A 16382-nucleotide genomic window follows, 5' to 3' on the forward strand; every position below is an offset into this window, starting at 1 on the left:
TACGTATTTTTTGTTGTCGTCCCCACTTTTTCTTATATTCTCTGTGATTTTGTGTTAAAGTTTAGCCATTTTTGCGTCTTTTTCGTCTTTTTAACAAAAAGCGTGTCTGAAACGTATGATGTGTTGACGCAATTCAACAAACACAATTTTTATAACTGGAACTAAAAAAATGATTAAATTGGTTTGTCTTTGGAGAGAAAATCAGTGAGTTAAATCATTTCATTAGAAAAAAAATAAAAGTGCAATTTAATATTCACCCAATAATAATTAAATAATTTATTCTTACAGTTGCATCATTAAATTTATCCATGAGAAAAACATTAGTCTTGCTAATATATGTCAAATAAAATATAAAAAAGCTTCAATGCACTATTTTAAAATAATTGAGACAACTGAGACGGTTTTCATGCTAAAATACAACATAAACAATACCCAGTAAATGATTATATTGTTAAAAGTGTCATGAGGTTCGTTGTCGATCTTAATTTGTGTTATCAAGTGCTCTTTGAAAATCAATCAAATTGTTTATAAACTATTTGACAATTTAACAATCATCAAATGGTCAACTGGTACACTTGAATCAGAAAAAAAATGATAAAAAACCAAGCATCGAGACCATCCACATGATATTATGCTTCAACAATGATAAATCCATCATAATAAAAAATCATTACTTAATCATTTACATTTTGCATGTGCAATTGAATTCAAAAAATGTAAAGTTTCAATGAAGTCCAACATCTCATGAGTTATTTATACAATCTTTTACTGGAAAAAAATCAATAACATCACATGTTGCTGGTATTATTGGCTCTTAGGCTCTATTTAATGTACCACTTGTTGTTTAACACTGGTGTTGCTGATAAATCCTAACATCTTGGTCGTCAGGCTTGAGTGTCAAGAAATTCCTGCCTCTACTGATTAGAGTGTAAAAAATATTCTCGAAACAACTTATATTGCAAACTTAGCCGACAATTCGAGACCTTCTTTTAAAATTGATAAATCATTTTCAAATAATAATAATAATAATATGCTATTGAACATTTCTAAATAAACAAGAGAAATAGTTTATTATCAAGTGAATAATTATAAAGACAATACTCTAAAATAATTCATATTTATCAATTTTATTCAGTTCATATAAAAACAAAAACTCTATCAAGTTTTTTATAAAATATATAAGTTAATATGTATTGTTTTTTTTTTTTGTTACACCAAGTGGTGGAGTGGAAAGTGTTTTTAAAAAAGTTTTTGTGAAAAGTGTGGTGATCATTGTTTTGTGTAGTGCTTGTGTGTGATCAGTGAACCTGTTGATGATCAGATTGAATCATCACATTAACTACATGGAGTGTAGCATCTTCTGGTCTTCATGGAATGCAGTATCCTGAGCAATTTGATGACCAGCGTGGGAAGATGAACATCCGCTTAAAAGGTAGGATTTTATTTAATTAATAATTGCATTTATGGACCATGATCTTGTTTGAAACTCCATGATACTCTGTAATATATTCTTTAGGTCATTCTGCTTTTTTTAAAATTATGATCTATGTATTATTTGATAATTTAATTTTTATGATATTGATTAGATAACGCGTATTGTTATCATGTACTACCCCAAGAAGTTGATTCTTAAATCCATCAAAATTTGCTGCTTAAAGCGCAATTTCAAGATTTATTCTTTTTATATAGTTTTATAATGTGTCATTTGAAGATTTAGTGCAAGTGTTTTATTTATTTTTTAAGTAAGTAAATATTTTATTTTATTATAATACTTCCATGATGTTAATCGGCATATTTCGTAAATTTTCAAATAATAATAGAAACTTCTTTTCGCCATTTTGGTGCATGTGTAACATATAATTTTTTACAAATGCGCCAGCAGATAGCGTTCTATTGTAATAAAGCTGAACACACAATGGACTGCAACAAATTTCAAGAATTAAATCAAATTAAATTAAACACATAAAAGTGGGAGAATATATGTGCTATAGTAAGTACATATGTTTTCTATACTTAACTGTATCAAATAATTCCTCACTCACAAATAAATGCTCCAATTTTGGAACAGCCCAGCTGCCAAGATGAATAAAACAACAAAAAAAAATAAAAAAATATACAACCCTTTACGCACGCTCACATACACAAACATATTTTATAGTAAAACGGAGTAAAAATTTTTCATGTATACATATATATAATTAATACACACGTAAAGGAAGGTAAAACGTAGAAAGAAAAAAAAAAAAAATTAAAAACTAAAAAAAAAAAAAAAACATACGCCAGTTGGTGTGTAATACAATGGAAGTAAAATAAAAGAATTTTAAAGCGTCTTTATATGTGTATATATATATAAAATTGATATTAAAAAAATAAAGGTAATAAAAAGTGAGCTATTGATTCAAGACATTTGAAGAGTCTTGAAAAATATTAAAATAATAATAAATAATACCATGGCGGGTTTACGAGATGAAGACAAAGCTCTATTTCCTATTCAAAGTATAACATCAATTGTTGATATATTTAAAAAACAATTATCAAAAAATACAGAACCGGATCTTGCATTATTATCAATACTTGTTGGTGCTGTTGAAAATTCATTGACATGTAATCGTGTTGTTGTATCACAAGATAATACAACAATATATGATGAAACAAAATTTCCAGAAGTTAAATATGAAATTGCTGATAAATTATATAAAAAATTTAATTCAATTATTAAAAATTCAGTTGATTTAACAATATATAATGATAAATATGCAACAAGAGAACTTGTTAAAAGAGTATCTGATATAATATGGAATTCATTGCCACGTAGTTATTATAAAGATCGTGCACATTTACAAAGTCTTTATAGTTATTTAACAGCAAATAAACTTGATTGTTTTGGTGTTGCATTTGCTGTTGTTGCTGGTTGTCAATTACTTGGTTTTAAAGATGTACATTTAGCAATGTCAGAGGATCATGCATGGGTTGTATGTGGTGAAAATGGTAAAGAAACTGTTGAAGTTACATGGCATGGTAAAGGTAATGAAGATAAACGTGGACAACCTGTAGAAGCTGGTGTTGCATCACGTTCATGGTTATATGTTAATGGACAAGCTGTTGTATGTAATAGAGCTATGGAAGTTGCAACAATTGTTTCAGCAATAAATCCAAGTTTAAGTGCAACAGCTGATGCTGCTGAAGTTGCATGTGTTATGGTTATTATATTGTATGAAATATCCATTGGCACTTCCAATGGGTGATCTTGAAGAAGCATCACCAACATCTGGTAGACCACCAGCAATTGCATTATTTGAAGAAGCTATACGTTCAGCAAGATTATATTATGGCAATGCTCATGTTTATCCATATACTTATCAAGGTGGTTATTTATACAGACATGGACATCATGCAAATGCATTAGCATCTTGGGCTGATGCTGCTGATGTATTAAGAAAGTAAGTTTTAATTTTAAATAAACAAATTAATAATTATTTTTATTAATTTAATTTTTTTTTATTTTAGCTATGATTATTCACGTGATGATGGTGAAATATATAAAGAATTATTGGAAATAGCTAATGAATTAATACCACATACAGTTAGAGCTGATGAATTACGTTTATTACGTCAACCTTGTTGTTTTGGTTATTTATTAAGATTTTATGATGGTATATGTCAATGGGAAGAAGGTGCAAATACACCAGTATTACATATTGGCTGGGCACGACCATTAGTTAATACAATATCAAAATTTGATGCAAGTATTAGAGCACAAGTTATTATTGAATGTCATGAGGCTGATACAAATTGTAAACATGAAGATGATAATAGCTATAATGTTGATTTACGAAAAGATACAAATTTAAAAGATGATTATCATAATAATAACAATAATATCAGTACCAATAACAATAATAATAATAATAATAATAATAATGATAGTTGTAATAATAATAACAACACCATTACAAACAACAACAACAATAATAATAATATTAATAACAACAATAATAACATTATGAATAATAACAATAATAATATTAATAATAAAAATAGTATTAAAACAAAAGAAAAATCTAATAATGCTCGTGACCTGATAGCAAGCCTTGAGTCAAAAGTACCATCAAATCCATCACCAATGCATCCAGGAATTCAAGCATTAACAGCAGCATGTAGTGAAAAAATACTTAATAGAGATTATTTACTTCAAGGTGATGGTGAACCATTTGTTGCACCACAAGAAACAACATCATTATCACCACCATCAACAATAACACCAGCAGTATCCTCAACACCAACAGCAATAACAACAGCAATAATACCAACACCAACAGCATCATCATCATCATCATCAACATCACAAGAAATATTAGATCCAAAAATAAATACTGATTTTGAAAATCAATCACCAAGAATTATTCTTTATAGTGAAAAAATGAAAGGTTTAAAAGATTTATTATTGGCTGAAAAATTAAATACACATGCAATATCATTGCAATTGACAGCACAGAGTCAAGTACAAATTGGAAAAAAAACAAGAGGTAGTAGTGATGAAGTTGGATTGAGCCAACGTAAAAGACAACGACACTAATGCAGGGTAAAAAATTAAAAAGAAGAAATACGTTATTTTATGAATCTCTTCCCTAAATTATTATTAATATTTAATTATTTTTTTTTTTTTTTTTTGTAGAATTTAAATCGGCTAAATTCTTGCGCAAATTATCTCGGTTGCTTGATTGTTATCATTATGTTTTTTTTTTTTTAATACTTGCTTGTTTGTTTGTTGGTTTTTTGATGCTCACTAGAATGAGAGAAAAAAAAATGCAAACGTGTTGAAGATTTTTCTAGAAGAAAACATATTTTATATTATATTGATAACAATATTATTTTATTTAACCGGGAGTAGAAAAGTACAAATTATTCATTTTTTTTTATTTGACATTTTTTTTTTTTAAGTTTATAGAATTTTTGCGTGAAATATTGGCCGAATGTGTGGTTTTTTTTAGACTTGCTTTTGCTTTATTTATTGAGAAAAAAAAAAATCATTTTAAATTAAATTATTTTTATTATTCAATGAGCATATCTCTTCCAAGTTAAAAAAAAAATATATATATATTTACATTCCATTAGTTCATTGTGTGAACATAAAAAAAAAAAAAAAAGTGTTTCGATTTTTTTTTCGATTAAGTCATTTATGTTGAGTATGAAATTAATAATCGTCCTAAAATAATTTTTAAGTTAAATTATAAGTTACAATTACGTCACACAATAATTTATTTTTCAAATTAAATTTATTAATTAAGTTTTTTTAAAAATTTATTAAACATTAATTTTTTATATTTCGAATATTATTTTCGTAATGTTACTTTATTACGAAAATAATATTTTTAATAAATCTTGCACTCACGAAATCTCAATAAATTATAAAAATTATTTTTCAATTAAATTTCATTGGGAAGAATAAATAATAGCAAATATCTAAATCCCATCAAACTCATACGATAAAAAAATGAAAAAAAAAACAAATAAAATTTAAAAGAAAAAAAAAAAAAAAAAAAAAAAAAAAATATAATATGTTTTTAGAGTAATTGTTAAATAATATACTGTTGAAACCACTGAGTAAATATTCTCTTTTTCATATAAAAAAAATATATTGATCTATCTTGATAAACAAGGAATTAATAGAGTTTGAAAATTAAAAAGAAAAAATATAATTAAATAGCGTTAAAAAAAAGCATAATTTAAAAAAATAAAAAAATAAGATTATTTTGCTGTGATGCTGTTGATATATACTGTAATGATATTATACTCTATGTATATTTGTATAACGAGATAAAAAAATGGCACAGCGTGAATGACGAGAAAATGAAAATTTATAAAATTATTTTTCATATAATTAACGGCTATTATAATTATGTGCTTTTATGTGGTACATAAAAAAAAAAAAAAAAAACGCTTATTAAAACATTGTTAAAAATCAATATTGTTTTTAAATATAATGACAATGGCCATTAGCAGTATTTTTTAAAAATATCATTATGTGAATACTAATTATTTTTAATTATCATTTTGGCCATTTGTTGTTGACAGCATCAAAAAATAATGGAAAATCAAACAACAGAGTATTTTTATAATTCGTTTAAAATGTTTGAAAATTCCAATTGACTAACAATGTGCTGTGAAAGTTAAATTTCATTTATATACTTATTCATATTTTATTATTCATTTTGCATTAATGATTTTTTTTTTTTTTTTGTTTAACGTGCGCGTGTTGCAAAAATGCTATGATGTATACTCAATGCGTGCCATACAAAGAAGAAGAAAAGAAAAAAAAAATCCAAATTTAAAAAAAATGTTTAAATACATTTTATAAAAATGAATTAATAATATTACATAAAAACTTCCTGCTTTTTATTAAAAATTGAGATGAATTTAAATTTAAAAAAAAAATATATATGAAATGATAATTTAAAACTGGCATAATTAAGTACTTAAAAAAAATAAAATAATATAAATCAGTTGATCAGTTTAGAGTATCAGCATTGGTGATAAAAATAAAAAGAAATAAAAAAATATTTGCATAATAATTTATTGAATTATATTTTATTTAAATAATTCAATAAATAAAAAAAATTAATTTCATATTATTTTTAAGATTATCTGACTGTTGTTAAATAATTCAAAATAACAAAAATTCAACTTTCAATGTTAAAAAAAAATAATAATAATACTTTCAAATGCAGAATAATAATTATTGTCAAAAAAAAAAAATATATATTTAAAAATTGTAAAAGATAATATCTTTAATTTGATTTTTTAAAAATAATTTTGTTATTTTGACACTCACATTTGTGTCCTTCCATAGAAACTTTGATTAAAAAAAAAGTATATATATATATATATTTATAATTTTTGTATGTCAAACAACGACAAAGTATTAGTGATTAGAAAAAAAAAAATATATGTTTTTCTTCTCTAATCATACCACTTTCCCTCAATTGGATTACAATAAATTATTTTTATTATTCAAATTATTTTACTGTTTTTGTTGAAAATAATTTCATACCTTTATCATGGAGTATTTAGAAAGAAAAAAAAATTAAAAGATGTCAAAGTGTACGTATATTTAAAGTGCACATGGAATAAAATGATGAACAAGTGAACAATATTAGCTTCCAGTTGAAGACTCGATGATTCAATGAGAGTATAGAAAATTTTTGGAGAATCACAATAATTGGTTTTAGCCTGAGCAACAATAAATTTGGATATTAAAATTAATATTTAACACTTATTAAATGTATATTGAAGACCTTGAAGTTGAAATTCTTCTATTTGCAATATTAGAAAATTTTTTAACACACACACACAACTCTACAAAAGAATCAACAGGTGTTTTATATTCATTTTTGTTTGTCTATTTAGAAAATATATTTTTTATTTTTTTTTTGCACAATATAATTAATAGTTAATTTTTTTTCTTCATTTAATAAACAATTTGTCAATTAATAATGTTCAATACAAAAGCATTATCTATTGAAAAAAAAAAAATTAGATGGATATATTAACAAAGTATTTAACAGATAATTCTTAAATATACAAAAAAATATTTGGTCGGTTCGTCGCGTTATTATGCGGCAAATGTTAATTAATTTTTATTTTTTTTTGTTATTATTTTGATGGTTTCAAGTGTAAATACATTAATAATATTCGATACTGTTTGAAAATTATTATTACATTTTATAACTAATCTAAAAAAAATTATTTGTCCTTTTTAAACTTTTAAAATGTATTTTTTTTTTTAACAATGAAAAGAAAAAAAGAAAAAATGTTTTTAATTAATACTGCAATACACAATAACTGTTAACTAATTATTTATTAATTTATTATTATAATATAATCGTTTGGTTCTTATCAAAAAATATATATCCTATATAAACAATGTGTTATGTAAAAATATATTTTATTAAATTTAATATTTACGAATAATTTCAAACGAATAATTTAGTTGGTAAAAAATGAAAAAAAAGGCAATTGAGTGATAAATCATTGTTGATGATCCATAGTTTGAAAAAACCATTCAGTAAATCTACGTAATTGTTGAGCAGCTACTTGATTTTCATCTTGTAATCTACGATTTTCATCTCTTAAACGTCTTACTTCTTCTTCAAGTGAAACACGTCTTCTTGTTTCACGAGCAACTCTTAATTCAAGATTTGACATTTGTGATTGTAAATCAATCATTGAATCATTATTATCATTATTATAAATTTCATTATCTTGACCTTGTTGTTTTAATTGACGTGTTGTTGGTGTTTTAAAGGTGTCGGGACAATTTGTTCGGCACTCTGTCTCATTATTCTCTATTTTTAATTCTTTTGATGATGATAATAAATCACTAGATGGTTTTAATGTTATATTTGATGTTTTTGTAACACGTGGTGATAATTTATCTTCTTTTGACATTTTTAATAATTCATTTGGTAAACGAATTGTATTTGTACTTGTATTTGATATAACTGTTGCTGGACGTGCCATTGTTAATATAACTTCTGATTCAACATTTGTATTATCTTGTCGATTTGGTGATAATATACTAAGTGTTGATGAACTTGTACCACATAAATTTTCACGTGATCTACATCTATTTTGTATTTCAATTTTATTATTATTAGTATTATTATTATTTATTTGTCTATTTAAAATTTCATTATTTAATTTATCAATATTTGTCATTAGTGTTGTTTCATTGACATTTTCATTATTATCAATAACATTATTATTTATGTTACTAATAATATTAATATTATTATTATTTAATATTGAATTATCATCAGCAATATAATCTGGATTAATTAATTTCATTAAATCTTCTTGAAGTGTACTTGAATTTAAATTTGCTGAATTTCTATGTGAATTTCTAACAATTGATTTTGGTCTTGGACTTTGATTTCTTGGACTTGAATTTGATGTTGTACATCCACGTTTACTTGATCTACGTAAACCTGGTGAACGATTATCATTTGCATTTAATTGTTCATCATCACGTATTAAATTTTGTTGTTGTTGTTGTTGGTGGTGTTGTTGTTGTTGTTGATTATCATTTGGTTGTTGATTATTACCACTAAATATTCTAACTTCTGGTGGTAAACTTGATGTAACAAATTCTTTTGATCTATTATACTCTGAATGCATAAGTTTACGTGTTAATGCACGATCAGGTATTGTATTTTTAAGACAAGTTACTTTTTCACCAATTAAAAAATCATGACTTGTTTCACGATTTAAATCATTATTATCTTGATTATTTATTTCATTAACTTCATTTGGAATTTTATCATAACAATCTTGAAAAAATTCATATGAACTAACACGTTTATCTAATGAGTGTTTATTATTTCCTTCTTGTTCATTTGTTATAGTTGTTGTTGTTGTTGTTGATGACGATGATAATGAAGATGACGATGATGAATTTTCATCTAATTTTTGTTTACGCATACGTACTTGTGCTGTATTAATATCATAATTATTATTTTGACGTTCAAGACTATTTGAATTATTATATTGTTCAGCAGAATAACGAATTACATTACCATTTGATATTGTTTTTAAATTTTTATTATTGTTATTATTATTGTTGTTGTTGTTATTGTTATTGATATTATTATTATATGGAGTATTTGAAGTCAATGGTAATGAATTTGAAACTGTTAATTTATGATGAATATGATTTTTATGTCCATATAAATTATTTCCAGGTCTGTTAGTTTCATCAAATTTTTGATAATTATTAGCATCATTAATAAGTGCTCTTGGTGATGAATAATTTGATTCTTTTAAATTATTATAATCTTGATTATGATATTTATGTGGACTTTCATTATTTAATTTTTGATTATTATTTTTTTTTTCCATCATTTTTTGTCGAGTTGGTAATGGTGGTGGTGGTGATGATGTTAAATTATTATTTTTATGATGTGAATCACTTTCTTGATTTTCTAAATGATCATACCATCTTTCATCATGATTATTATTATTATTATTATTATTATTATTATTATTTGCATTATTTGTATTATTTATATTTGTATTATTAATTTCATGAATAAATCTTGGATCATTAAATGATCTTGAACTTGATCCAGTACCATAACCAGAACTATTACTTGATCTTGGTGGACTTGTTGATCTTTCATATGTTTTTTGTGCTTGTTGTGCAATTTGTTGACTTGGTATACAATCATTATTTGTAACATTTTCATAATCACTTTCATAATTACTTGATAAATATTGACAACTTTGTAATGCACAACCACGTCTTGATTGTCCATCATTTGTTGGCGGTATAACAGTAACAGTAATTTGTGCACTTGTTTTTAATAAATCAACCATTTGATCATGACTTAATGTTGATACAGCAACTTTACATATTTCAACTAATCTTGAGCCCTGACGAAGTCCAGCTTGCCATGATAATCCCATACTTTCAACTTGTGTTACAACACCATCTGGTTGTACATGAAAACCAAGTTGTCCATGTGAATTACGTTTTAATGATAATTCAGATGCTGGTGAACCTTGTGTAACAGCACGTAATCTTGCAACAATTTCCATTATTTCATCACGTTCAGAATAATCTGATCTAACATGAATACTAATACATTCACCCTGATGATAATATAATCTTAAACTATTTGTTTGTGCATGCCAACCAAGAATATTAATACATGGTGATACATATACAATTTGACGTGAATGTTCTTCAATTAATACAATAGTATCAATTGATATACCTAAATAACAATCAGTATTTTGATGATTTTCTTCAAGTATAACTTGCCAACATATTGCACCTCTTTGTAGGGCATCACATGCTAATCTTGGACGTACTGGTGTTTTTTTTTTACTACTAAATGATAACATTGAAAATTTTTGTCCAGTATCAATAATTGTTGTTGATGAATAATCAGTTGTTAAATCTTTTAAATATGCTTGTCTTGTTCTTGTTGCCATTGTTGAAAATTTTTCTGATCTATGTGCTGCATTTTCAGCATTAATAACTTTAGCAAGTATAAAATCAGAAAATGCTTTACTTTTATTAAATATTGCACCTTTTTGTATTGGTGGACCAAATATTGGTACTTGTTTACTACGTGATACAGCAACACTATATTGTGTATTATCAGTACATGGATTAATAGCACGTACAATAATAAATACATGTTGAAATTGTGATCTAATATTACGTGGACTAAATGGTAATGCACCTGGTTCTTGAAATACAATTGTAACAATATCATTACCAATATGACGTTTACGTAATAATTGTTGTCTATTATTTGGTGTAAATGGTAGCATTGTTGATACATGTAAAGTAACTTGTGCACCACGATAAGTTGCAGCAACAGTATGTGTACCAGTTGAATCTGATCTTGTATCAAGACCAGCTTTATAGCCCTCAAAACCATTCAATCTAACACGTTGTCCAATTGTATCTAAAAATTCAAGAAATGCTGGACCACCATGTTGATTATTATACATTTCTTCTTCAGTTTTTTGTCCAGCACGACAATAAAGTACACCAACTTTATAACAATTTGATAAACCTTGTTCATCAAGTTTTGCTAAATTTTCTTCAGCAGCTTGTGTACCTAATCTTAAACAATTAATTTGTACCTCTGGTGCAACTAATTCAAGTAATTCTTTTGTTGGTATACGACTACTTTGATTAACACGTAAACCAAGTGCATATTCTGGTACAGCACCACGTAATGTTAATAATTCAGATGTACGTACAATTATTCTATAATGATTTGTATCTTTACGTATACTTATTGCAACTGGACCAAGTTGTTCATCCATACCAAACCAATTTTGATGTTCAATACCTAAAAAATATTTTCTATAATATCTTGCACCTTCATCAATACTTTCAATTGGTAATAAACGTTTTCTTAATGGACATCTATTTTTCCATAATGTTTCACCAATTGGTGGTTCAAGTACAGATATACCATATGCTAATGATGGTCTATGTAAACCAGGTGTTGTTATTGGTAATCTTGATAATGATACATCACGTTCACCTTCACCACCAATTTCATTACGAAAAAATGGACATGATTCAATTAAATCATTACTTTTACCATCACCACAATCATCATCAGTATCATTATTTTCTGATCCATCATTATCTGGTGTTGGTGAACGTATTGTACTTGCTGCTGATGCACCAGTTGCTGTATTTCTTCTTCTTGCTAGTAATATACCACGTAATTTTGCAGCATAACCCAAATTTGCTGTTAATGATTGACAATCATAATGTACAAATGCACGTCTTCTATTACGTTCTTCTAAATCACTTGATACAACATTACCAACAGTAACAGCACCAGATGGACATGATTCTTTACTACCCCAAAAACGATTTAATTTTAAACGTAATTTTGGACTTGATGCTGATGTTGGACCACAAACTTCATCTGTTGATGTACTACCTGAAGCAACAGCATGATTATGATGGTAATGATGTTGATGCTGATAATGATGATGTGAATAAAAACGTTCAGATGAACCACGACTATTACGAAAGTCTTGTAACATTGCAAATATATTATCACTAGCTGGTCCACCTCCTGTTGGACTACATTGATTGGCAACAACATCAATACTACCTGTAAAAAATAATAAAAAAAAATGAAACAAATTATTATTGTACAAGAGTTTGATGACACTAAATAATAATTATGGGTGTCTGTCTGCGTGTATGTTTATAACAGTCTTCATGTGTACCAGTTAGTTTTTTTTTTACACATAAATCATTCTTTTTTTTTGTCGTTTTGGAAGCAAAAAAATAGAAGCAAAAAATTTGGGCTTACCGTGAGAACCATATTCTCGTCTTAGTGGCTGAGCATCAATGGTGCTTCCAGTACGTTCAGGACTGTGTGGCAATTCAAGGCTGGAATTTGATCTGTGAAGAGTAAGACCGCCCGCACGACTTACACGACTACCACCAGTATTACCACCACTTCCGCTTTCACCCCCCATCATCGCAAACTGAGTAATCATCTCATCATTCTGTAACATAATCATCATCCTATACATTACACATTGTATTTAATATATATTTTATATATATTTAGTTTTTATGAAAATTACTCTACCATTAATAACGAGTATATTAATTTCATAAAAACTTTCAATTATTAATAGAAAAAAAAATATTGTTGTATTATTATTTTAAAAACAAATAGTTATATTTTAAAAATAACTTTCATTTTTTTATGCAGTTTTTAATAAAAAATATATACATTATTCAAACTTGAATGATAATTAATAATAAAAAATGAAAGTTGAAAAAAAAAAAAAATCATCAGATATGAAATAATAAATAATTTCAATAGCACGTGTTACTTGTTTGAGGGCATAACATTGGCATTAAAATGTTGATGATATTAAAAGGGCATCGAACTCAATATAACAAGTCTGCAAATAAATGCCAACAATATAATATGTTCACTATTACTCGGCTATCAAAAAAAGGGGAACTGATTTTACGATCACTTGCCTGCCTGGTTGTCTGTCTATTCAGCCATCCTGCAGCCAAGTGGAGCAAACAATTGTCGAAACAATTCAACAACTTTTTTCATATTATATTTTCTAGTAAATTAAACAAACTATGCAATCGTTCATTAGAAAGAAAAAAAATTTCACCTAATTTTATATTTGTTGTTGTATCTTTCAAGCATCATTTCATCATTTTTTTTTTTTTACAACAACTATTAGGTATTTAAGCTGTTTAAATTTGTTTTTCTTTTTTTTTAACATATAAAATTGTGTACTAGATAAAAAATAGGCTCAATAATATTATAAAATTTTCTATGGTATCATAAAATAAGAACAAAAAAATTAAAACCATCTAAATAAATGCTAAAAATTTAATTAATAAATTATAATAATGAAATATATTTTTCGATTTAATTAATGTGATTAAGATTACCTAGTTTTTTTTTTTCTAATGTATTTTTATCTTATATATATTTTTTTTTTTCACGCTTTCTATTTCGCTCATGCGTGTATTTTATTTTCAACTTTAAAGATGCATTATGTACAATTAACATTGCATGATAATATTATTATTTTTCAAGTCTTATATCATTCATTTGAATATCTATTAATTATATTAAAATTATTTTAAAAAATATTTAATTTTTACTTGAATATAAATTTACTTGTAACAATTGTTTTTTTTTCAAATTTTTTTACTACTAATTAAAATAATACCACAAAGGTATATAATTATTATGATTAAAATATATTATTATTATTTTTTTAATTTTTTTAATATTTGTTTATATGATAACGGTATGATACGTAGGTAACTTTGTGATATTATTTTTTTATTATACTCATTTTCCGGTCGCACAGCCATTTTGTACAGAGAAAACACTTAATATTTATATGTATTTATTTATTCACCCATTTTACTGTACCAAGTATATTTTTTTTTATTTTATTTTTTACCCTGAGAAAAATTTTACTATTCATATCTTGATCTACTCATTATCATCACTCATTTTATTATTATTATTGTTATTATATAAACATGTATGAAGCTCTAGTCTTTCTCGTTAAATTATTTTACTTTAAAAATAAAAATTACTTTTTTTTTATTTTTTGTTTAAATAGTAATAGCTATTAACAAATTTATTTATTTATTTATATTTATTAATAAATATAAATTAAAATATATTTATTAAATTATTATTGTTATTATAAACCTACTGTTTTTTTATTTTAATTTTAAAATATAATTTTTACATACATAGTAGAATGCAAGTAGAAAAAACAGTTCTCTTTCTTTCTTATCAGAATTAAAATAATAATAACTTACGGCTAAACCTTTTTTTTTATAGTCGAATAAATGATTCATATCATAATATTTGTACAGTGTTGTGAACGATATTTTAAAATAGTAAATACTATAAAATTTGAATTTATAAATATATCAAATTACTCGAGTGTAAATTGATCAATAAATTAATCACAATAATTTTATATATTAAAAAAGTAAATTAATAAAAAATTAAGTAGTACATAAAATATAAAAATAATAAATTAATAATTATATAAATACCTAGATGTTAAATGTGTGTCCTTGATGAAATATCAAAAAACTGTTGCATCGACAACGTGGGTGAATGAGTCAACTTAATAAGTTATTGTTATTGAATTTGGTTGAATGGCCTCGATTAATTTTATGACAACAAAATGGTTATAATTAAGATGATTTTTGTTGATCTTGATGAGCATTACGTGTGCAGCTGTTGCAATACTGAGAATTAAAAAAAATATATATAATATTACAAAAAATGTATAATATATTTTTAATAAAAAAAAATAAAATTAAGTAGACGCCTGGGATACTAACTGAAAAAAGTCGTAACTCGTAACATACCAGTTTCAGCCTGGTATTCCACAACTAGCCACTACACTGACCACTTTATTCACAAACACATACACAATAATAACACACACACAATGACAAATTTAACAGAATTATTTTTTATTTTATTTGCCAACTTGGTTTACTCCAAAAAAAAAAAAAAAAATTATTTTCACAATGAATGGATGATTAGCTCCAATTTTCAATGATTTTATTAATTTTTTTTTTTAATCAATGGCTCACATAACTGATCACTCATTGAACAAAATTGTGTGTGTGGTTTTTTTTTTATTTATTATTATTAAGGCACTCACGTTTATGTGTATACACTTGATAATTGTAAATAAATTATTTGTTAAAATAAATTTTAAAACAACGTGCTAGACCGCGCCCGGTGGTTAAAATGATGATGATGTTGGTGAAAACAAGCAATCAACTAGGTTGAGTCAGGTTTTATAAAAAAAAAAAGCGTTATAGCGTCACGATCAGTCACAAGTTGCATTCAGTACGAAGCATATCAAACCAATGCAACTGGTAATTCTACTGAAAAAAGAAAAAAAAAAATTCTACAAATACTACACTATACTACTAACAATATACTGAAAGGTATACACACAAGAGTATGTTAAGAGGGGAGGTAATAGAAATAGACAGACAACAAAATGAATTTATGTATTGAAAAAAGAAGAAAAGAGCCAACGTGATTGCTCCGGAAGAGATGTAGTATGGTGGGGACACATGCCAATTGTATGACGACGACCAATGGCCATTGGCGAATAATGCCTCACGGATCATGATCATCGAGATCACCATTGAAAGTTTTTTACCTTTAAGATGATGATTTAACATATTTACAATGTCTATCATATTTACAAACTGATGACAATCATAATTATCATCATGCTCTTGAGTTTAACAATAAAATATGTTTGCTTACTTATCAAATTCTCTCTTT

At 25.6% G+C, this 16382-nt stretch overlaps 2 protein-coding genes across 3 annotated transcripts; one reads left to right on the forward strand and one right to left on the reverse strand.

The window, feature by feature from the left end:
- The first annotated feature begins 2283 nt into the window (after positions 1–2283).
- On the forward strand, positions 2284–5057 carry LOC122852300 (menin). Its single transcript, XM_044152021.1, is given in 3 exon segments — positions 2284–3190; positions 3192–3440; positions 3508–5057. Coding segments are annotated over 3 exon segments (2058 nt in total). The 5' UTR covers positions 2284–2450; the 3' UTR covers positions 4577–5057.
- Positions 5058–7415: 2358 nt separating this feature from the next.
- On the reverse strand, positions 7416–16210 carry LOC122852299 (signal-induced proliferation-associated 1-like protein 1). Of its 2 annotated transcripts, none has more exons than XM_044152020.1 (4): positions 15413–16210; positions 15119–15316; positions 12861–13059; positions 7416–12656 (listed from the first exon to the last, which is right to left on the reverse strand). In XM_044152020.1, exons 3-4 carry the CDS (start codon positions 13048–13050, stop codon positions 8029–8031), a joined length of 4818 nt encoding a protein of 1605 aa, XP_044007955.1. In that variant the 5' UTR covers positions 13051–13059; positions 15119–15316; positions 15413–16210; the 3' UTR covers positions 7416–8028. The 2 variants fall into 2 exon arrangements, with proteins under 2 accessions (XP_044007955.1, XP_044007953.1); XM_044152018.1 differs by having other exon boundaries at positions 7528–12656; positions 15440–16210.
- Positions 16211–16382: the final 172 nt, after the last annotated feature.

Source organism: Aphidius gifuensis, linkage group LG3 (assembly GCF_014905175.1).
Source record: "Aphidius gifuensis isolate YNYX2018 linkage group LG3, ASM1490517v1, whole genome shotgun sequence".
Classification (NCBI taxonomy): Eukaryota; Metazoa; Arthropoda; class Insecta; order Hymenoptera; family Braconidae; genus Aphidius; species Aphidius gifuensis.

Excerpts from the sequence above, each read along its gene's own strand:
- LOC122852299 (XM_044152020.1), bottom strand. The coding sequence starts at position 13,050 with ATGATTACTCAGTTTGCGATGATGGGGGGTGAAAGCGGAAGTGGTGGT. Across the intron at positions 12,657-12,860 it reads ACGAGAATATGGTTCTCACG|GTAGTATTGATGTTGTTGCC; the intron begins GTAAGCCCAAAT and ends TATTTTTTACAG.